Here is a 24,219-nt window from a genome sequence, read left to right on the forward strand (position 1 = left end):
ACAGGAGCCATCTAATAAGCAGTTTGAAAACAGAAGGAAATTCACAGCCCCCCAGTGATTCAAGGGATAAGAATATTTCATCATTTTGGATTTATAGCAGTCTTTTCTTAGAGAAAATACTGTTACACTACACAGATATTTGTACATAAGCAAATCTACTTTTCACTGAAGCATACAGCATCCTTAAATTTTTATATGTTAAGAATCTTTCACGAGTAATTTAATTTGAAAAGTTACTTGGTACAATATAATTAGCATGGTACTGAAAGATAAATTTATGTAAGTTAGAAACAAAAATAAGTAACATAGAAAGTTTAATATGTATTTGTGGCTATATTTTAGTAGTCTTTTTCCTATAAAGAGTTATGAAAATGTATCTTACAAAAGAGACATATATTAATAGTAAAATGAAGCACACTAAAAATCAGCTGTGCTTGTTCAGTCCTAGTTCAACGTAATCAATATATGCCCTTAACTTGTTTCCCTCTTTGTATCTGTCTTCTAGAAATAGTTCCTGTTTTAATAATCTCATTTACACTTTTATTCTGCTAGTAGCCTAAAGTAATCCTGTGCCTCTTAAATTATATTTATGCCTTTTAAAATTAAGTACAAGTTGCTGTCATAAGAAATGTATTCTCACTTCTAATTATGCCCAGAACAAACTTGTAAGGCACCCAATAGAATTATAAAATGCAAAAATGAAAGGAAATAGCTTGCCCCAAAATTTCCTGGTCCCCTAAGTTGTAAACCTTTACAATAATAGCTCAAAGCCATCTGAGTTTTGTTCTGTCACAATTTTTTTTTATTATTATAACACTGTGGTACATAAGAGATTCTTTTTTCATAGAATAATAATAGGAACAATTCATTTACTACTTTACTATTTATCATTTTCCCACAACAACCTTGTGTACTCAACTCTAATGATGACTTTTATTTTCATTTAAGACACTTTGTCTAAATAATCCTTTCATGAAAGAAAAATGAAAACTTTTATTTTTATGTTATTTTGCACTCTTAGGATAACATATATATGTATATGTGTATAAATTTTATGCTTTTATGTGTGTGTGTGTGTGTGTGTGTACGTTTATGTTTGAGCATGTTTATGCTGGGGGTTCCCAGTTGTTGAGTTCTACTCTTCCCCTCTACATCATAGAATCCCCTCTTTTTCCTTAAGATACTCAAGCACCCCCTTCCAGATGAAGCCTTTTTACACTTTCCTCCAACAGTTAATGCTCTCTCATTGCCAAAACTTGTGGTTTTTTTGTTGTTCAGCCATTTCAGTCCCATTCAACTCTCTGTATGATTCCCATCTTAGGGTATCTCTTGGCAGAGATACTGGAAACATTTGTTTCTCTAGCTCATTTTATAGATGAGGAAATTGAAGCAAACAAGGTTAAGTGATTTGCCCAGGATCACACAGCTAGTAAGTGTCTGAGGTTAGTTTGAACTCGGGTCTTCCTCACTCCAGGAATGGCATTTATTTATTCTACATACATTTATGTACTTGACGTGGTCTCTACCAGATACTGTTCCTCTAGAAATATAGCTACTGTCAGATATCATTGAGCAAGTACTTGTGCAGATGCTTTCTACTTTTAGCTTCTAGCTTCAGTTGAAATTAACTTTAAAGTAAGGTTCTCATGAGAACCTCCACAGTAATCTATTCTGATTTGAGTTGTTTTCAAGTGTAAAGGCCTGAACTATTTTCTTTCAGAAAAGCAGCAGCCCTTATTTAAATCTTTAAATCCTTTAGGCATCAGAGAGAGAACTTTCTATATTTTTCCCCTTAGTTTTTTGCCTATACTTTTCAAAGTTCTGGATAACACAGGGTTTTATATCCAGTGAGATTTCTTAGCCTAGACACTCAGCTCTTGAGAACATTCTCTTAGCAGTCATACTTGAGGCTTAAGTGTGAACTTTTGAACTTCTGGATCCTTAGATCTTAAATCTCTGTTACTCTTGCTTAGAGTATATATTCAATATGCCACTCATTTTAATGTTCTACAAGTGATTAATTTAGAGTCATCTGCATAGAACTTTGGTCTTCAGAGTGGACTATACACATAACTTTTTAATATTGCTATTTAAAAATAAACTTTACTTATACTTAATGTATAGATTGACTAGCCCCACTTTGTATGTTAGATGATCATGAATCCTATATGATATTTGAGGTAATTTGGGGAAAAACAAGAATGCCACCATACAGAGGGATTGGCAATCAGTTAAAAAGCTTTTATTAATCATTACTATATATTAGTTTCACTCAATTTCATAGATCATAGTTATTGCAATGTATTAAAATTTTGTATATTTAGTTAAGTGGCTTTGCAGATTACATTGTATAGTTTTCATTAAATTGTTCATCACAGAATTGACAAGTATTCTAAAAAGAAACTACAGATTTTGTAAACATAAGTGAACAAGAATGTGGCAGGGCTGACACTTTTTATCATATAACTCCTTCATAACTCACATTATGATGGAAAAACATTTGCTATGTAATTACATCTGGCAAGAAGTCTGTCCAAGAAAGTCAAAATCACCAGGAAGATTATTTCAAATGAGATTTATATCTGTTGCTATTCACAGAGCACCTTAAATGTTATGCCTTGAGATATTAGTTGGTAGTAGTACAAAGATGTTATAGATAGCAAAACTTCAAAAAATTTGTTTTCTAAATTAATGTAATAATGTAAAATTTTTAATATTCATTTTTAAATTTTTTTGAGTTCCAAATTCTCTTCTTTCCTACCCTTACTCCTAATTGAGAAGGCAGTTTGATACAGGCTATCTATGTGCAAGTATGCAAAATGCGTTTCCATATTAAGTCATATTGTAAAAGAAAATAAAGGCCAAAAAAAAATCCAAGAAAAATAAAGTTTAAAAGAATGTATGCTTTGATCTGCATTCAGATTCCATCAGTTCTTTTTTTGGGAGCAGATAGCATTTTTTCATTTTAAGTTGTTAAAAATTCTTAGATTGCTGTGTTGCTGATAGTAGTCATTGACAGTTGATCATGATATTGCTGTTAATATATACGTTTTCCTGTACTACTCACTTTTGAAGTCTTCTAAGGTTTTCTGAAAGCACACTGCTCTTTAGTTCTTATAACACAATAGTATTTCATCACCATCATATACCACAATTTGTTCAGCCATTTTTTAGTTGATGGCCATGTCCTCAATTCCAATTCTTTGCCACCACAAAAAGAGCTACCATAAATATTCTTGTACATATAGATCTGTGGTATTCCTGGGTGGATTGCAGTTAGAGCTTTTGGGGCAAAGTTTCAAATGGTACCAAGAATGTTAAACACTTTTGTTGATGAAAACAATGTATCACCTCTAAGATTTCTCATATTTTCACCCTTAAAAACTCTGGCCTTAGAATTTTCAAAGTTATTTTAAAAAAATCTTCCAAAGAAGAGCTTCAGTGGTCTTTTAAAAATCATTTGTTGAAAAAAAAAATATATATATATATATAAACACCTTCCATTGATTTTTGTTGTTCATGTCGTGGTGACACCATTTAGGGTTATAGATTCTGAAGTAATTTGCCATTTCCTGTTAATTTATAAGAAAACCTCATCAAGGAAGATGGAAATTTATTAGCTATTTTCAATAAAAACCTTTGCATATTTCATAGATGAATTGAAAAATAAGTATCATGATTTATGGCTTCATATCTTTTCCACCTAGGATACCCATCCAAATGCATTACAGAATGACTGGACTTAATACTAAATCTTAGAATCACTGTATCACAAAGTGTTAAATGTAGTTTTTCAAAACTAATGAAGCTTGTTCAATCACATTACTCTTACTATAGTAATATTTTCATGATATATTAAGGGGTTTTTTTTTGCTATTGATAGCATTAACAATATTTAATCTCATGCTTTTAAAATTTCTAATTTACATGTATTTCATATTATCAGGTCCATTTATAGATATGTGTAATAAATACATATTTTGGGGTCAGTTATGCAAAAAAAAATTACTTAGGAGTACATTGTCAAAGAGGTCTAGAGACCATTGATGAAAAGGTTCTTTGCCAACTAACTATTCCTCTGGAGTTTGGAGTCCCCCAATTTTTCATTTCCAAAAAACTCTTTTCCTTTCATGCAGGTGATTAAGAGAGGAAAGAGTATACAGCAAAACTTAAGCCCAATATGGGTTAATGTTATTTTCCCTGCTAGCAAAGCCTAGAGTAGTTCTCATTCTCGAAATTAATAGTTTGAGAAATTCATAGAATGAGAAATGTACTCCTTTCAGAAAAGTCTTTTAAAGTCATATATAAACCTTATTTGCATACATATTTATATAAATATTGGCAACTCGTACAAAAGAATCTGAAAAGAAGCCAAGTGTTTTTTAGATATGAATATGTTAGGCAACCATATAGGAGCCACATGAAATCTTTCCTCTTTTCAAAAAAGTTCTTTGTTATGAATAATATTTCATGCACTTAAAGACTGAACAGTATTGCATTATTTCTGAAAACGAAGAACTTGTGTTAATTCTTTATGGGATCCTTAATTGTAAGCATTAATAAGTACTTAGGCAAGTCAATTAATGTCCCTCACCTTCCATTTCTTCCTTGCTAAAATGAGAGTTAAAATAAATAATATGCTCTAGAGTCCTTCTAACTTGAAAGCTATGGTACTAAGGCTCAAATGGTATGAGAATCTGTCACCTGGGTTGACAAGTTCTGAGCCTAAAACATGCATAAATTCTGTCCCCTCAATTTTCTAAGTTGACAATTAGTAAAAACTTTAGCATAAAATAACTGGCATGATAGTTTCTGGGAAAAAAATGTCCAGAAACAGTATTTGCAGCATTTCTAGCACCCAGATGTGAATGTAAACAAAATTTATATCAAACCCTTTTATGTTAATCTAGTTAATCTAGTAAAGGAATAGGATGAAGGATAGAAATAGTGAGTTGAGGGGAAATAACAGGGAATAGAGAAGAGAGGGCACAATGATGATTCTTGGGGAGCAACACATATCTCTGAGTACTGAACAACAGAGTGGAGTATTTAACAGTGAATTCTAAGGTTTTGCCTTTTTCACTTTCCTATTTTTTTCCTTCCCTTCTCAAGTAGAAGTCAACATGTAATGCAGGGAGTGAGTCAGACTTAATTTTTATTATGCCTCAATCTTGTAGGTAACTATGGGTTCTGAACCTGATAGGTTCTATCATGCTGAAAAGGCACTATCATCAGTTAATATTTCAAGGTATAATAATAGAGGTGGCATATTCCAGTAACATGAAAGTAAGCTCTGACAGAAAATTGGAGCAGAAACTACTTTGATTGTTTCAGTTTTTAGAGTCATGGGGAAATCAGTGATTTGGTTTGAGCACATATCCATAGGCAATAAGAAACATAATTTGAAGGGGTATTTGTTCATTGTATATTACATTGTTCATGATAAGTATTTGCAGAAAACAGCATGAAAGTAATTGTGGTTCATGTGGAAGCATCTGATGAACAAGATGAGAAGTTACTGAGATTCTGTGAAGAAAGAGACTTTATTATTTTTATTCAAAGTTGTAGAATATACAGAAACTTTATGTCTATATATATGAATAAATTTTTTTTTCCAAGAAGAAAAATGGGGTTCTAGATGTGGCAATGATAAAATAGCATTACCAAAAAAAAAAGAAAAGAAAAGAAAAGAAAAAGAAATTATGTTTTGTCTAATAAAACTAACATGGATATCATTTCTGAATCAGATGTCATCATTAAATTGCTATTACAAAGGTCAAAATTAATACAAAACTAGAAAATAAAGGTAAGGGAAAGATACAATATGCAATTAAAATAAGTTGAATCTGACTTACTCAAAACTCGAAAGGCAGCCGGATGGCACAGAGCCTGCTGTTAAGACCAAAAGTGGCATCAAACATTTACTAGCTATATGACTTTTGCCAAGTCATTTGATTTCTGTCTATTTCACTTGGGGAGAAGATAGAAATTTCCTCACAAGGTTGTTGTCAGGATTGTTGTGGGGATTATTGTGAGAATAACATTGTGTTGAATGCATTAAAACAGAATATTCCAGAGCTGTTAACATAAAAACTATAGTTATTCAAATGGATCTGGCTTAACTCTCCACATAGGAAATAGGTAGATGAAAATGTCCATTGTATAGGTTATGACTTATAGAACTTGTCCATCAATATATAAGTCTTGGAAAGCCACTTCAAATGAATTGGAAGCTGAAGCCAGAATTTAATGGATTGAGTTGCCTTTGGGAAATTGAAGGAGTGTTTTTAATAAGTCCCTGCTTTTCTTTAAAACAAAGACATTTCCTTTCAACACAAATATTCTTCTGATAATGTACTATGGCAGCAAGCCCATAGAATACTATAGTGTCTGAAGAATTAGTGTTGGGGATCATCCAAAGGATTTGGAGAAATTTGTCAGGATTGAACAACTTGAGACATATTGCATTATGAGGAATTAACATAAAAGAAGGGGATGAATCAGAAATAGAAGATGTCATCAGAAAAATGTATAAATTTCTTTGTGTGAAAAGCACATAAAAAAAGAAAATATTTTCATAGATTGAGGGATAACCAGTAGACAATCTATGAATTTTGGTATTCTTGAGAAAAGTACCTAGCATTTTGTGTGGGCCTTGTGTGATGAATCAGCAGTAGAATTTACAAAAGGTCAAAATAGAGCTACTTTGGCAGCTAGATGGCACAATTGGAGTCAGAAAGACCTGAGTTCAAATTATGTCTCAAAAATAAGCTCTCAGTTTAACCTCTGTCTGCTTCAGTTTTCCCATCTCTACAATATGGATAATAATAGCAACTTCTTACCAGAATTTTTATATTTCTAGAGAGATTTGTCAACTTTAAAGTGCTATATACATTATTTATTGCTTTTATTAAACTGGGTGAGATACATTATTCGAGTGAATACTATATCATTGATGTTATGATACTCTATAGTAGTGGAACTCTTTATATCAATTTTGTTATATGCCTTGACTATACTTTGTTGTATTTAGAGAAATGGGCTATAGAGTGGGTCTCAAGGGCCTTATCTAGGCAGACTATATCTAATAGACAAAGATATCTTACAAGTCTTAATTTGAAGCATAAAAGATAGTGTCTAACATGAAATCATAATTACTCTTCAGATCTCATAAATAAATCTCCTAAGAGGAATTTTATCTGTGCTTTTGTTTATGAAATTAATAACAGTGATTCACATTTATTATTTATAAATTACTTTGTGATTTATAAAGCACATTTCCTACAACCTTGAGAGTTAAGTAGTATGAACATCATTATTCCCATGTTACAATGGAGAAAACCAAGTGTTAAAGTGGTTGCCAGCCTTTCTGTCTCAAGCTCCACAAGCCAAGGATTTACAAGTTTATATATATTCTACTGGTCCCTCTTCATTTTCATTGGAGCTTTTTCAAATGTACATATTACATTAAGGGAAATAAATGGAGTTTTTTTTTTCTTAAGGAAAAAGAACGATTGAAGCAAGAAAAACGTGATGAAAAAAGGTTAAATAAAGAACGCAAACTAGAACAACGAAGATTAGAATTAGAAATGGCAAAGGAACTAAAGAAGCCTAATGAAGATATGTGCTTAGCAGACCAAAAGGTAATTTTTATCATGTTACCTAGTAAAAAATTATATGACCTCTTCTCCATTTTCTTGCCCCCACTTTTTTCTCTAAATTGCCCATATAAAAGTATCCTTCTTAACTAGGTAGAAGCTCATATGATTGGACTTATGGTTGGACTTTGAGATGTAAGCAGGCTTTTTTAGGAATTTGCTTTTTTTTGGAGTGTTTTCCTTTTATTTTCAGTATTACATAGCATTTGGAGTCATCAAGTCTCACTTGTTCTAGAATCTCCCTAGAAAAGCTATCCCAGTAGTTCAAAATCGTAATGTTTTAAAAACCAAGACAGAAGTTACTTTGATAGATCTGTGACCTCATTCATTTCTATCATCAGTGTAGATATTCCCATCACCACAATAGATCTCATGTCAAAAATCTTTTCATCCTGTATAATTTTTGTCCATATTCTCCCAATAAATCTTCCTCAAGAGATTTTTGTGACACGATTGTAATATCAGTGATATCCTTTGCCCTCACATGATTAGCCCACATCTCTTTTTCTGAGTATTTCCTTAATAATGACTTTTATACCACTTTTTACATCATGGCAGGGCCTACTCACAGACATCATTTGTCACTTTCTTGCCTTTTGAGTCATCCTCGAATTTGAATTTTCAGAGATTATATTGTTTGATAACTTACATCCATATGAGATTACAGGAAATATGTTAATGTTAAATACATAGAAGCCCCAAGACAGATATATAAAATAGTTGGATCAGAAGTTATCTCAAGATGTAATTAGGTCTTTTCCCTTTCCTTCAGGCAGGTAAATATTCAGGTCAAATAGATGAACTTCTCTTGAAGATTTCCAAAGACTTGTGGTCCATGACTTCCTTGCTATTATGATTTATTACCCTTAAAGTTAAGCCAGTCTTTATTTATGTCTATCCATAATATTTCCTGCCTATTTGTTCTTGTTTAGACCTTCAAAGAAATTTAAATTTGATAAAGAAACTAAAATTTGTAACTATTACATCAGAGGATAACCATTTGTCATCTTGAAAACTGACAGGGTTTTATATAACATGTAGACATCTTGCAGAAATAACAACTTATTATGTCTTGGTAATAATTCATAAAGAGGTATTTTTCTTGTGACTTCCAGAGATATGTGATCTTGGAATATATGATTGTAATGTTTTTCCTTCCATTACATCTTTACATGATGTTCATCTGAAATATGAATAGTAAATCTTTGAATACATTAGTATCAAAGAACTATTTCATCAGATGTGGGCAGTTACTTCACCAACACATACTAAAACGGACTTCAGCAGGTCTTTTAAAAAGTCACTACATGATGGCCAGTCTTTTCATGATGAACCTTGGGAAATTTAACTCATCCATGAATAAACACATACATAGTCTAACACTGAAATAGTATTCAAAGTTTTTCTCCTTAGCAGAGCCTGTTAGGGCTTGTGCTGTGCTTTTATAGATTCTAAAAAACTCCATCTCTCTCAGAGACATGAAAACATATACATTCCAGTTCATCAGGCACTGCTTTTAGCAAATACTTTGTTTTACTGCTGTTTTTATAACTATTTGGGAAGTAGTGATTCATTAGAGCAAGGCTGCTTAACTTTCTTTGTCATAGACCTTTGGCAGCCTGATGAAAACTATGATCCCTTCTCAGAATAGCATTTTTAAATACATAAAATCAAAAGGAGAATTATCAGCAAATCAATTATTGTACTACATTTACCAACGAATTTAAAAAACAAATTCATAAACTTCAGGTTAAGAACACTTAACCTTGAGTCATATTTAAAGTTCCTTTGTGTAATGTAATATTAAAAACATCTATGAGCTGCTTTTTTTTAAGACCACAAAATACTAGTTTTGTATTGACTATAAGCTGTAATTATCAAAATCACTGCAGTATTGCTAGAAGTTCTTTTGTCATTTTCCACTTTAGCATTCACAAGGCCAGCATCATTTTAGCCAGCTTAACTTCTCTTTCTTATGGGATAACAGGATCGTTGGTATACCCTGTTGTCATAGATTATACTCAATACAAATCTAGATATTTTAAAAATACATACTTTATTCTAAAAAAAATAATGCAGACAGAATAGTTCAAATCGGTCATCACAGAATGACAGTAGCATTTCCTATGTAGACAGATGACAGCATTTTTATTCTCATTTATTTAGTCAGAAAATAGAGTTTATTTAATTCATACAATCCACAAGCTATTGAAATACTGGTACTTGAAAAAAAATTTCTCAGTGTTCCCTTCACAGAAGCTGAATTTCATAGCACTGGCTAATTTCTCTTCAGGATACACAAACTCATTGATGTATGATTTTGTCTTTCTTTTTCCAGCCTTTGCCAGAGTTACCGCGCATCCCAGGACTTGTTCTCTCTGGAAGTACATTTTCAGATTGTCTCATGGTGGTACAGTTTTTAAGAAATTTTGGTAAAGTTCTAGGCTTCGACGTGAACATTGACGTCCCAAACCTGAGTGTTCTTCAAGAGGGATTACTCAATATAGGAGACAGCATGGGTGAAGTACAGGACTTACTTGTAAGGCTTCTCTCTGCTGCTGTCTGTGATCCAGGTCTAATAACAGGATATAAGGTAAACAAACACACACGTGTGTGCATACGTACCTGCACATACACAAAATCCTTAAAAATTCTATCAGTTTAAATTGACTATTTTGATTAGCTCCCATAAGTCTTAAGACCATGTCCTAGAAAACTAAGTATTACAGGTTAAATAATTATAGAATTACTTGCTATCTGAACTCAGACCAGGCTGAAGTCCCATGTGTGAAGACATCATAGAATGGCATGTGCCTAGCAAGGGCCAGTATCTGCACCTAGGACAATGAGGAATTGGATATGCTCACTGTGAGTAATTAAGTGAATCCAAAAATTCACACATGGAAGGTTTTTGACTTCTACCTAATGAAGTTTATGAGTGCTCTCATATAAACACATACACAGAAGGTGCAAAGACACAAGTACTATTCTCTTGTTTCTTGCTTTCCCCCTGCCTCAATCCCATCACTACATGCAGTCCCTGTCCAGGATATATTTAATAATCCTAAGTATTTTAAAATTAATGAGTTTATTGTAGAAAGTTGCATTTTTAAATGGCTATGAATAATTAAACAATTAAAACCTTTACAGGCCAAAACAACTCTTGGGGAACACTTGTTGAATGTTGGTGTCAACCGCGACAATGTTTCTGAGATCTTGCAGATTTTTATGGAAGCCCATTGTGGACAAACTGAACTTACAGAAAGCCTAAAGACAAAAGCTTTTCAAGCACACACTCCTGCTCAGAAAGCATCAGTACTTGCTTTCCTCATTAATGAGCTAGCTTGTAGCAAGAGTGTTGTAAGGTGAGAGTATCCTAATTACTTTACTATGGTTTTATACTCCATTGTACTGGTTATTTCTTGTATTTCCTCTTTGACCTTTATAGTACTTACAAAAGTTGTTGTTGTTGTTGTTTTTTTAATCTGAATTAAAATTAAAAGAGATTTATTTTGGACTAACTGTATAAGATTTAATGTTCCTGTTTAAGTTCACTGTGAACACTGGCTTTTCCAAGAAGTGTCTTTCATTATTAGGAGATATAAAAACTTTACCTCCTATCTCTTCATTCCTTAATTTTCTTGATGCTTCATGAGATTTTATGGCTGTAATGATCATCCTATCCCACTAAAAACTGTATGTGTTCTCCTAAATTGTCAAATAGATTAGTTAGAAACAATCTATTTAATAGATCCACCTATTTTCATTTGTCTTCTATTATGTAGTCATAGTAATAAACAAGTTTGTACTATAACTATGCTAATTATTGATAACTTAGATTAATGCTTTGTTGAGGTAACTAAAAGAAAGCTTTGTGAGGCAGTGAACCCCAGATGTTCCATTTCTTGGGAATTGCCAATGTGAAATATAAGTCTAAGTTCTGAAAACACAGGAATTCCATGATTGCTGGCTCAAAGCTATGATCCATTTGGGCCAGTACTCTTTTTGTTAGCACCATCATTTAATATTCTGTAGCTAAGACCTTAATGGTCATCCTTGAAGTTTAGATAATGGTTTCTTGGATTAGGCATTTATATCCCTGTCATTCAAAAGTTTGTTTGAATCATTTTTAATTCTGCCAGTGCCACTCATTTGTAGTAAGCAATTCCATTATGTTCATTATTATTATTAAATATTTAACATAATAGAGCTATTATGTTAAATATTACTTTGTTTTGCTTGTTCTAAACTTCTCAAATTTCAAAGACCACTTCTATATTTTAGTGACTAAGTCCCTATTTACCTTATTTTTGTCATTCATGATTTTTAGATTTCAGTCACAACCCAACCCCCATCCTTTGGTTCCCAGATAAAAGATAATATCAAATTATGCACGGCTAAATATATATATCACTTTTGTGAGTCCAAACTTCTGTTTTTGTAAATACATTCTCATCCACACTTTTGCATTATCATAGTTTTTCATCTATTATGTTACATTTGGACAATTATCTAAGCTTAGTATACTTCCTGGCACACCACAGATGCTATGTAAATGTCCCTTATCTCTAATATAGTGTTTCGTGTTATAAATGAAAGCAGCTTAAATTCCAAAGAATGTACACCATATATTTTCATGGAAAAATCTTTTCATTCACAGATAATTCTGTGCCTAACAGTCATTTAGCAGCTGATTGTAATAATGAATAGAAATTGAAAAATGAATGGTTTTTTACTGATATTGTAGGGCAATTGCAATCAAGTGTGTTATGACTTTTACCCAAGAAAGAGAAGAGTGTCACTAATTATTTTACCCTTATTGCCACTTGGCGTGGGGTTAAACAGAAAACAATTTTATGCTACATCATGATAGTGCATTAGAATGTACATCTCTGTATATGCATGTGTGTTGTTAGGGTTAGGGACTGGACTACTGATTTCATTGATAAACGAGATTTCCTGGATGATAAAGTTGCATTATTGAAGACTTATATTCTTAGAATTTCCAAGAATATTGGGATGTTAAGTGATTTGCCTAGTGTTATATAACCATTATGTATCTAAGTAGGACTTGAACTCAAGTTTTCTGGGGTCCAAGGTTATCTTTCAATTTGAATTTAATTTTGAGAAGAGTTTGGGCAGATAATCTTAAAAAAAACCCCAATGTGGAAACACCTTTCACCAATACAGATTATCAATTCTTCTGTAACTAATAGTCTTAGAGAATTGGTAATGGGGTAGTGAAGAGCTAGTATGAGTCACAAACAGCATTTGAACTGAAATCAGTTTGTCAGGACTGACCCTTTATCCCACTATACTATGCTGTCTCTATTCACTATTGAAATGTGTCTAAGACATATGCATCAGTACACATGTATCTATTTCTTTTCTCAGAGGTTGGAGGCAGTTTTTTTGTGAAGTGGAAAATATATAGTAATGTTTGATATTATATTCCTATTTTTTTATATTGGCAGTGAAATTGATAAAAATATTGATTATATGTCAAACTTAAGAAGAGATAAATGGATGGTAGAAGGTAAACTTCGCAAGTAAGTTATATTTCCTTAAAATTAATAGTCTTGAGTTTTTATGCACTCTTCAATACAGTACATCACTGATAGAATTCAGTTGGCTCACTTTGATATAAAAACTAGAAATGGAAATGTTTAATTTAAATGAGGCATAAAGAAAGCCAAAACCCAGGAATTATTATAACATAAATAATTGTATGATTAAATGATCTTACATGTAATCATAAGTTTAGAGCTGGAAAGAAATGTTTTTTTAAATATGTCACCTAGCCCAATCCTGCATTTTAAAGTAAAAAAACAAAGATATAAAATACTTGCCAAAGGTCATGGAGATGTATAGTAGTAGTGACAGGCATTGAACACAGGTCACCTGAGTATGAATCTAGTCCTTTTCAAGGGACTACTTATATTTAATAATATTGGCCTTCCTATTTTTAAACACTTTTTAAAAAATTTGTCCCATACTTTAAAGTTTGGGGAGCTATGAAATTTCTTTTGACATAAGTATTATCTCTTTATACCAATTACAGTTTCTTATTTTTCTCATTGTTTTGCATTTAAAGTTTATTTTTTATTAAATTTATTTTATTTAAAGTGATTTAATTTAAACTTAATTTAAAATGATAAATTTTTTCATTAGAATAATGTTAGCAGTCCTTTGCTCATGAATTTAAATGATTGGCAATTCCTCTTCAGTAATTAAAGAAAAAATTATTATTTATTATTATAGAATAATAATTTATAATATGGAATGACAATACAGAATGTGAGTTAAGTATGCTATTTTCATTGTTATAATTAGGGCCTTGCAGAATTTTCATCTGTTTTATAAAAATATTTTTAATGTTTTAATTCAACAAATGAGATATTCAACCAATAATGAGTTTTAAATAAGAGAATATTTGTCATTCTTTAATTTCCATTTGTTTAATTTTTAGTTATAAATTATTCCTAAGTATGAGATGAGCACATTGAGATGAGATTTCCTTAAATAAATGGTTTATAAGCTCAATTGGTTTTTCCTAAAGGTTTAACATGATTTTTTTTTTTTTTTTTACATTTAAAGACTCAGAATCATTCATGCTAAGAAGACAGGAAAAAGAGACACCACAGGTGGAGGTGAACTTGGAGAAGAACCACATTCTTTGGGTACACCTACTACAGGACGCAAACGAAGAAGGAAAGGGGCAGATAGTGACTATGATGATGATGATGATGATGATAGTGATGACCAAGCTGATGAAGAGGATGAAGATGAAGAAGATAAAGATGACAAAAAAGGAAAGAAAATAGATATTTGTGATGATGAGGTAATAAAATTAGAATTAACTTTATGTTGCATTATATAAATGTGTTAAAAAAAATTTTTATGTAACACTTTAAGCCATTTTGAGAAATTGAGGAAGGAGAATGAAGAAGTTCAATTTGGAATTAAACCTTTTTGTCTCAGAGGAACAATCCATTTTTTTAGGCTTTATTTTTAATTTTTAAAATTAATTTTAATTTTCGGTTCAAAATCTTCAAACTTTATCCTTTAAAAGTACTTATTTTTTTTAACAAGTCAATAATATTTCTCATAGAAGATGTATCATTTAAAGTAGTTTAAAATTTTTAAAAATAAAATTAAAAAAATTGTCCAATTACTATTAGTCAAAATCTTGATAAAGTTATATCTTTATAACGGTTTGGACATGTATACTTATTTTGTATTTAATTTATACTTTAACATATTTAACATGTATTAGTCATCCTGCCATCTAGGGGAGAGGGTGGGGGAAGGAGGGGAAAAATTGCACCAAAAGGTTTGGCAGTTGTCAATGCTGTAAAATTACCTATGCATATAACTTGTAAATAAAAAGCTATTAATAAAAAAAAAAAAAAAGTTATATCTTTGTGCCAAGTGGAGAATGGGGGCAAAGCTACTTTGAAACCTGGGTGAAGGTATGGCAAATATCTAGGTAAAGTTAATATGTCATCTATATTTTATGTGAGTTAATTTAAAGCAAAAGCTGATAGTCATTAATTTAGATGACATTTGATAGCTTAAAAGCCTTATAAAATCCCCCCAAAATAGTACTAGTAATACATTTCCCATTCTTTTTTCCAGTCCATATAAAATGAAATATCTGAAATAACACAGGCTAGTTAGAACACCTTAGATATAAAAATGTTCAGTTATATTTGTTATTAACAAAAACCCATTGATTATGCAAGACTTTGTTTTTGCCAGTATTCTAACTCCTGTCTTCATAACCTCTTTTGTTGCAGTGGCTAAACAAATACAAATAATCTTCTCAAACTTTTTGCTTTTTGTTTTCTTTTTTCTAAATTTTTAATGCATTTACTACTAGTAAACATTGTGATAGCTAAAATGGAATGGCAAAACAGATAAAATCAAAGATCCTAGGCAATATATATAGACTTGATAAGCAGCTCCTCTGTAAATTAGGAATTTATTGTACTATATTTTCATTAATGTGGTTTGCATCACTCAGTGTCAGATTGCTTTAGCTGTTCCTAGCTATTTAGATGGGACCATAATTGCTATGAATGTGTTAATAACTGTACTAGAGTTTTTAGAGTACCCCCCTCTTTGTTTCCTTATATTTTGTTATTTAATCATCCTCCTTTGTGCTGATGACTATTTTATAGTGAGAGGTAAGAGGTGGGATGAAAGAGAAAATATCGCCTTTCACTGAATTCAATGAAAAAATATCGACTTTGGGAAAACTTTGTAGGGTAGCCTGGTTGGTTGACATAGCACAATGGTGAAAGTACTGGATGGACCTAGATCAATAAGACCTGGGTTAGAATTTACTTCTGAACTTATTAGCAGCATGACCATGAGCCAAGTCACTTAAGTTTTCTGAGCCTTATTTTCTTTATCTGAAATGGAGAAAACACTATTTGTTTTACAGATTATTGTGGAGCTTCAGTGAGATAATACATGTAAAGTACTTTGAAATCCTTAAAGTTCTACATGTATTTGCTTTTTGTCATTTTATCATTATGTATTCTTCCTCTCTTTATACATTTTTAATAAGTATGTTAACAAATGGAAATATTCTATGTAAGTAATTGTTTTTATTTTAAACCTATTAAAATTATTTTCTTAAAGATAATCTTCTAAAGAAGAAAAAACTTGGGGGACTAGTTTGTAATTTTCAACATGAACATTTTTGTAATTCTACGTAAAAGTTTTATATTTATATTTAAGCACCAAGTTGAGTGGTCATTCTTTTTATTTTGAAGAGAGATAAATAATGCTTTATTATGTTATAGGATGATGGTGATCAAGCAGCAAGTGTTGAAGAGCTAGAGAAACAGATTGAAAAATTGACTAAAGTAAGCACTTTTCAAATAAAGTTTCTTTTTTCCAAGTTGTAATTGTGTAGAATTACCATTTCTGCATGCTAAATAAAGATCTATATAAAACTCATTCCTTTTGAATAATGGAAATGCCTGAATATAAAAAAAAAAAAGTATTCAAATAATTTACATACAGGAAGTGTTAAACCCAAGATGAAAATTCATACATGAGATGATTTCACAATCTCAAGGTTATTCAACTGTAAATGATACTAAATATAAAAAACTGCAAAAATAAAATAAACTTTTAACTTGATCCAAAAAAAGTCACCTTTATTTTTTTCTAAATAATGTAGATTCAAATGTAGGTTCAAAGTATTTCCAAAGATATCTTTATTCCTTGCAAATTAATGCTATATAAATAGTATGAAACATTAAGTGCCATTGCATATTAATGAATTTAGCAACTTCAATTACATTTTTCATATATCTATGAATTTTATTTCTTCCTAAATTTGGAATTTTGATTTATTGATCCTCCTCTTGTTTGTTTTCATTTAAATTTCTGTAATATATTGAATGTTAGGATGAACCAATTTTAAAATGCAAAAATAATGTATTGGCTTATTTAAAATGTGCATATTAAAATTGGCCAACTTGGTAAAATACTAATTTATATACAGACATTGCTGATATCATTGCTGTTTAATCTAGCTAAAATTCTACCAGTTTCTCATTAGGAGTTCTATATTGCAGTGCTTCAGGTAACTTTAACTCACCATGTACACATTTTTCTATTGCATAATTAATAAGATTTTAACTGCCTTGCCCCAATAAAGTATTTGATCCTGTTATATATATTCAGATATGAAAAATACTTTACAGGATATTTGCTTAAAACTAATCTTTTTAAGATTAAAAAGGGCCAACTCAGTCATTTAAAAGTAATCACTTTCTTTAAGAGTTGATTGAAATACCACTAAATAGAATTGCCCAAATACTTTGATTCAGTTCTCCAGGAGCCATGTCTTCCAGTTTCAATGAAATAATAGTAATTTACCTTTAGGTTGATTTTTTAGAAACAAATGATTTCCATAATATTTATGTGTGTGTGTATATATATATATATATATATATATATATATATATATATATATATATATATATATATTGTTTTGTTTTGTTTTAACAGCAACAGAGTCAGTACAGAAGGAAGCTCTTTGATGCTTCTCACTCTTTGCGGTCAATGATGTTTGGCCAGGATCGTTATCGACGGCGATATTGGATTCTTCCCCAGTGTGGGGGTATTTTTGTAGAAGGCATGGAAAGTGGTGAAGGTAAGAGACATTAATTTCAGAACAACAAAAGCAATAGTTATATTAGTATAAGCTGATGATTACTTTAGTCTCTTATGATTTTAGGATCACCAATATCTCATACTTCTTGGAAATGCTTTATAAAGCTCTCTGTAACCTAGATTTGACTTTGCAAAAACAAAAGAAGCTTGGTTTTCATACTTTCTATGTACTTTACTTATTTTTTTCACTTTCTATCTACTCTTTCTTTTCTCCTGTCTGCTTTCTCGCATTCAGATATCACGCTTATTTTTTTAAAAAAAATATTTTGAATCTTACTTTCCTTCATGTATTTGTTCTATGCCAATTACTGTCATTCCATTATCCATTCTTTTTTTTTTTTGATCTGCAATTTGGTTTTCATCCCAATTATTCTACTGAAATTGTTCACCCCAAAGTCACCAGTGCTCATGTATTGGCTTTTACTTTTTCAATAGTTGTTTGAATTTGATATAATTGGCTGCACTCTCAGTCAATCAGCAAGCATTTGTTGAGCTTAAAGCACTACTATACTAGGTATAGTAGTAGTACAAAAATGAAATAGTCCCTGCCCTTAAAGAGCTTGCATCCTAGGTTCTCATTATTCAGATTTTTTCTCTTTGCCTCTATGATGCCATGCTGTCTTAATTTTTTAACTATTCCTTTTTTGTCTATCTTTTCATTCTCCCACCCTCTAATGATGGATATTAACCAGTACTGGGTCTTTAACCCTTTGCTTTTCTCAATTTTCATAGTATTTCCCTTAGCAAATTTATATAATCTAATGGCTTTAATTAGCCTTTAGTTATAGGATGTATAGCTGTGAGGGATGTTAAAGATAATTTAGTTCAGTCTCATTTAAAAAGTTTAAAAGTGAAGTCCAGAAAAATTAAGCTGCTTGTCAAAAGTTACTAAGTTTCAAAGTTCAAATTTGAATCCAAGTACTTAAACCCAAATTCAGTACTTCTTTTTAAGATATCACCAAATCTTCTAATTTCTAATCAAATGATGTTTTCACTATTTGAAGCAATGTTAACAATTCTGAATGGATGTGTAAGAATTAAGATGGACAAGATTCAAACAGGCTAAGAACAAGGGAGATAACAAAACATTGGAGAGAGGCCTAGCATAAGTAAAGTTTCAGAGGCCAGAATATGAAGACTATGTTCAGAATCAGGAAGGAGATAGGTTTGACTACAATGAGCACTTCATGTTGCAAAGTAGAAGAAAACTAGTTGAGGGTAACTTTTGGAAGGTCTTGAATATGCAACTATATTCTATATACAATGAGAAATTAAAGGTTTTTTGAACTGGGGATGTCATGGTGAAAGTAATGTGTTGGAAAACCTAGTCTAGTACTTGAGTCAAAGACTATAGAAGAGGTTATTCTCCAGGTCCCCTAAGCAACAGTCTTAAGATGAGGAAACTCATGGATGAAACCACCTAATTTTTAAGTCAACAGCAACTAAATTTGTACTTGCAGTCTCAAGGCCCTTTAAACCAACTCTTACATTTTATAAATGAGGAAGATGAGTTTTAATATTAGGGCTTAGTCTTTCATATTTAGGAGTAGCTTAATATTTGGAGTAAAACATTGCCTATAATTTAGTTGGTAAGTTAAGGCATACATATACAACAAATAATAAGAATAATATATAATATAATGTCAATTTTTTTTAATAAAGGCAATTGAAAAAGTAGAATTAATAAAATGCTAATTATGTTGTGCAGACAAATGCAAAAGGACACAACTAGTTAGCGACTGCAAATAAATAAGACAAACTATTGTCATAAACTATATCCATAAGTACTTTTTTTCTTAGTGTTTAGAGCTGTCATAAAGGCAAGATTGATTTTAGTAATATACTGTTTGATCAAACATCTACCTGTTGGCCATTGATTTGAAATGTATATTCATAACTAAATTTATTCTTCCCTTGAAAAGATACCATTATTTTTTTTTGTTGCATTTATTTGGAATTTCAAAGGTTGTAGCTCATGCAAACCACATTAGCAAGAGGTTTTAAAATTTGACCTTAGCTATCTGTAATTATGCACCTGCAATAAATGACATGGAAATTAATCAGAGGAATCGTTGACATACTATTCTATAATTTCCTGTTCCTCATTTTTTCCCTCTTTTTAATTAGAATATTTATTAATTACTGATCATTGACACATGCCATTAAAGGTAAGAAGAAGAAGGGGGAAAAGGTAAAAAGAAGAAACTAACATATTAGAAGACTGATTTTTTTTTCAGACTTAAATAACTTCTTCTATACTGGACACTAGTTAAATTTTCAGCAATTTCAATCTTAAAATTATTTTTAAAAGCTTAAAAGGAGTTCCAACTTCTTATAATTAAGCTTTTCAGTTAAAAGAAAAGCCACAAGAAACTGCAACTAAAATCTATCGCTAGTTCAGGCTCTTTCATTACAAACAAATCAGAGATAAGTGTTATGTTTCTGCCATCTACAAGTAACAACATAACATTCCATGATTAGATAATGATAGGTGGATAGATGGATGGATGGATAGATAGATGGATGATAGAACGATTGTTCAGTGTGGATAGGGTCTGCAAATTATCACTGATCAGTGGAAAGTATAGTTTATGAATTTTTCAAGTACAAATGTAAACCCATAAAAAGAAATATAAAGGGTGAAAGAAAAGGATGTTTCAGTCTCTCACAAAGTGATTAGGAAAAGGAGGTCTATTAGAAACATCAATGATAATTAGCTATTTGAGACAAAAGTTATTTTTCAGTACATCAAAGATCAGTGATATTGGCATGGGAACTTGGTCTATTTAAGCAGATCACAAAAGATAAGTGTTAAAGCTTTGTCTGACACTTGTCTCTGGGTCAGTGTCAGAAGAGTTAAAGACATGATTGGGATGGAGGTGTGCCTGATTGCATTTTGGTACTTAATCCACTAACCTATGATGCTTCTAGATAAATTAGGCTTGGGGCAAGGTTAAGGAGCATGGGGGGAAGGAATTAAATCAAACAAATGAGCTTTTGAGTGAGTAGGTTCAGAAATTCTACTATCATAAGAGATCTATGCCCATATGAAAACTCATTTCATATCTATGTCATTTTCTGTTTGAATATGTTTTAAATTTTGATATTCTGGTGAAAGGGACATGATCCCTTTAAAAGAAGACAGTCTGTGTCTGAAGCTGTACCCCAAAAATTTTACTGAGGAGCTATAGGCTTTACTTAGTAATAAGTAAATATATATTATTTTCAAATCTAGAATGACAGTTATAACAGCCAAAAGGCAACAGGCCAAAAAAGAAAGTTAGGTGTGGAAATGCTTCTTCTGATTAGGGATAGGATGGTAAATGTAGGATGTATGTGATTTTCTTCTTTCTGATCAGGAAATGATTCACTAAACCTGAATGTTCAGAGAGATGATTAGGAGCCCACATAAAAAGACCTCAACCTTTCCTGTTATTATCAAAATGAAACTGTAGACAAGACAGCCCACAAACCGTAAAAAGATGGTGGACAGAATTTTTATCTCCAAGTAAAAATAAAAACTATGGTATAAATGGTAACAAATCCCTAGGGTTTCATCAATTTAGAAGAAAGCAGAGGAACCAGAAGGAATATTAAATCTATTCCTTTAATGGGGTTTTGGACCAGATATAGTACCTGTGGTCAAGATTAGTACTATGTGGGTATCCTTATAAGTATAGTTATCAGCTAGAAATCAAGCTGACTAGCCAGGAAATTAAAGGAGCAGAAATTGAACAAATCTCTGTTTAAGTATTTACTATGTGCAAGTCACTGTGTAGATTCTAGGGAAATAAAAGGGGAAAAAAAAAAAGTAGTTTTTGCCTTTAAGGAAGTTTATAATCTGGTGGGAGGGGATGAAGCTTGGGAGGTGGTACAACAAATATGTAAATAATTATAGTGCACATTATAATAGGATAATCAAGCAGCATTTGTTTAGTGTCTACTGTGTTCTGGTGGCAATTAGGTGGTGCAATAGAGAGAGTGGTAGGCCAATTTATATAGTCTATACTGTCAAAAAGGCTACATTTTAACAGGATAAGTGAGGTCACCTAAGTTAACACCTTTTATTTAGTACTTGCTCTGTGCTACTCTCTGGAAATATAAATAAAAGCAAAAAGTGTTTTTACCATCAAGGAATTCAAATTCTAATGGGAAAAACAAGCTGTAAAGAACTATGAACTTAAAAATTTCATAGAGATATTTACATAGCAAATATACATACATAAAAATACATGTGTTTATGTGTATTTGTTATACAAATACATATATAGTAAATTGGAGGTAATTTCAGAGGGAAGGTTGCTAACATGGGGAGAGGGTATGCATATTCTTGCAGAATGTAACACATATGAACTGAGACTTGAATCAAGTCAGGGAAGCCAGGAAGTGGAGGGGAAAAAAAGAAGAGAATTTCACACATGGAAAAATACATTGAAAAGGCAAAGCGTCAGGAGCTGAACTGATAGGAGCAGCAAAGAAGCCAGTGTAGCAGAATTGTACAATTCATGGAGAGTGTAAAGTATGAAATTCTAAAAAGGAATGGTCCAGGTTATAAAGAGTTTTAAAAACCAGACAGAATTTTGAATTTTATATTTGATCCCAAAGTTAATAGAAAGTCACTTGAGTTTATTGAATAGAGAGATGATTTGATCAGATCTGAACTTTAGGAAGATTTTTTTTGGAGACAAAATTTTTTTTTTTGAATGAGGAGTGGGGTAGACAAGTTTGGGAAGAAATTTGAGGCAGGGAGACGTCTTTCTAAGACTACAAATCATCCACTGATAGGATAATAATTGGCATCTGTAGAAGGAATTTCACCAGTGACAGATGTCGTAGAATAAAAAAGGCACCTGTCTGAGAGATGTTGGGAAGGAAGAATCAGCAGATTGATCATAAGAGGGTAAGAGAATGAAGAGTAGACAACCAAGAGTAGAAGGACAACCTTAGGTTATAAGCCATTAGGAAGAATGGTGGTGCTATCAACGATAATAATATTAAATAGAGAAAGATTTTTGGTGGGTGGAGGGAAAGATGATGATTTCGGTTGTGAACTTATTGAGTTTCATGTTAACTACATGGGATATCAAATTGAAGGTGGCTTTTAATACAATTTTACAAAATTGTGGCCCAGTGTTAAATTCATCATCTTTTATTTCACCTTGCTCCAGTCTCCTGCATATCTTTTAAAAAATTAAATTGCTTAGTGAGTGCTCTGTTCAACAACATTAATATCTTCAGACAATTCACATTTTTCTTCCTCACTAGAATTCTTTTGTGTCTTCTGAATTTTGAGTTTCATTTTTGAGAGTTTTATTCCTCCCAGCTGATACCTCTGTAGAATTTTAGTTTATGGGATAGATCCTACCTAGTTTTCCTCCAAACATTTTCATATCTGCTTTTCCATAATATAGTCAAGATTGCCTGATTTCCTTCTCTTTTTACCCATCATAATCGCCGAAGATAATAAATTAGCATGGTTCTGAATGCCTAGTGTATTACAAAGAAAAAGCCTAATATAAAGAGAGTAAACTTAGTAATGACTGATTATATCATGATTTTAAAAAAAACTCCAGAAACCCCATTTTGAAGTAGTAACTTATAGTTACTTCATAAAGACTTGTGATGTCTATATATTTGTATACTGTAAATTTTATTCACATGATATAAATACTATCACAATTCACTTCAAACAGCATATAAAGTAATTTTCTTGTACTTGGAATATTATTGTTTTAAATCATATAGGTAAAAGTATTTCTAGTAACCATCTTTACTTTGTGCCTACCTTAAAGGGAGAATGTATTATATATATATATATCACATTAAATTTTTATTAATCATTACAGGACACTATAATCATCAGTAGCATACTTTTTTCCTATTTGTAACCTATCAATAATATCAGTGTATTCATTCATGAAATCGAAAAAAGGGAAAAGAGGTCAAATTTCAAACAAAGAAGGACTAGCAATTGCATCATGCTCATGGAATTTTAAATATATAGATATATATATTTCCATGAGTCTACTTTTAGTACAGTTAGGATCCATAAGCATGCTTACACATCTCAGATACAGCCTAAGTGAAAGACAGTAATAACAATCTTCTGCCAAGATTATAAACTGAAAAAGATAAATGGGATTTAAAGGTAATTCTTTATATTTAGTGATAATTAGCAACATTTTAACAAATGCTGTATGTGTATTGTTCTTCTGAGAGTTTGCTCTGTTATTTTTTTTAAATGCAATTTTGTTTCTTAGTGTTAGTGATAAGAAGGGGAATAAGATTCATTTTATTGTATTATTTGTTGGTTGAACATATTGTAACAAAATCAATAAAGAAGTTCAATTACATTTCAGATTAG

At 31.4% G+C, this 24,219-nt stretch overlaps 1 protein-coding gene across 26 annotated transcripts in view; it reads left to right on the plus strand.

Annotated features, from left to right (window-relative positions):
- Positions 1-24,219, plus strand: part of BAZ2B (bromodomain adjacent to zinc finger domain 2B) — a 330,327-nt gene that overhangs the window by 281,690 nt on the left and 24,418 nt on the right. For all 26 annotated transcript variants that reach the window (XM_051986301.1, XM_051986305.1, XM_051986311.1 and 23 more), the window contains 7 exons: positions 7,503-7,643; positions 9,997-10,251; positions 10,809-11,023; positions 13,133-13,207; positions 14,256-14,499; positions 16,472-16,534; positions 17,691-17,835. In XM_051986301.1, coding sequence (XP_051842261.1) covers positions 7,503-7,643; positions 9,997-10,251; positions 10,809-11,023; positions 13,133-13,207; positions 14,256-14,499; positions 16,472-16,534; positions 17,691-17,835 — 1,138 coding nt within the window. The remainder of the gene's footprint in view (positions 1-7,502; positions 7,644-9,996; positions 10,252-10,808; positions 11,024-13,132; positions 13,208-14,255; positions 14,500-16,471; positions 16,535-17,690; positions 17,836-24,219) is intronic.

This window comes from Antechinus flavipes, chromosome 3 (assembly GCF_016432865.1).
Source record: "Antechinus flavipes isolate AdamAnt ecotype Samford, QLD, Australia chromosome 3, AdamAnt_v2, whole genome shotgun sequence".
NCBI lineage: Eukaryota > Metazoa > Chordata > Mammalia > Dasyuromorphia > Dasyuridae > Antechinus > Antechinus flavipes.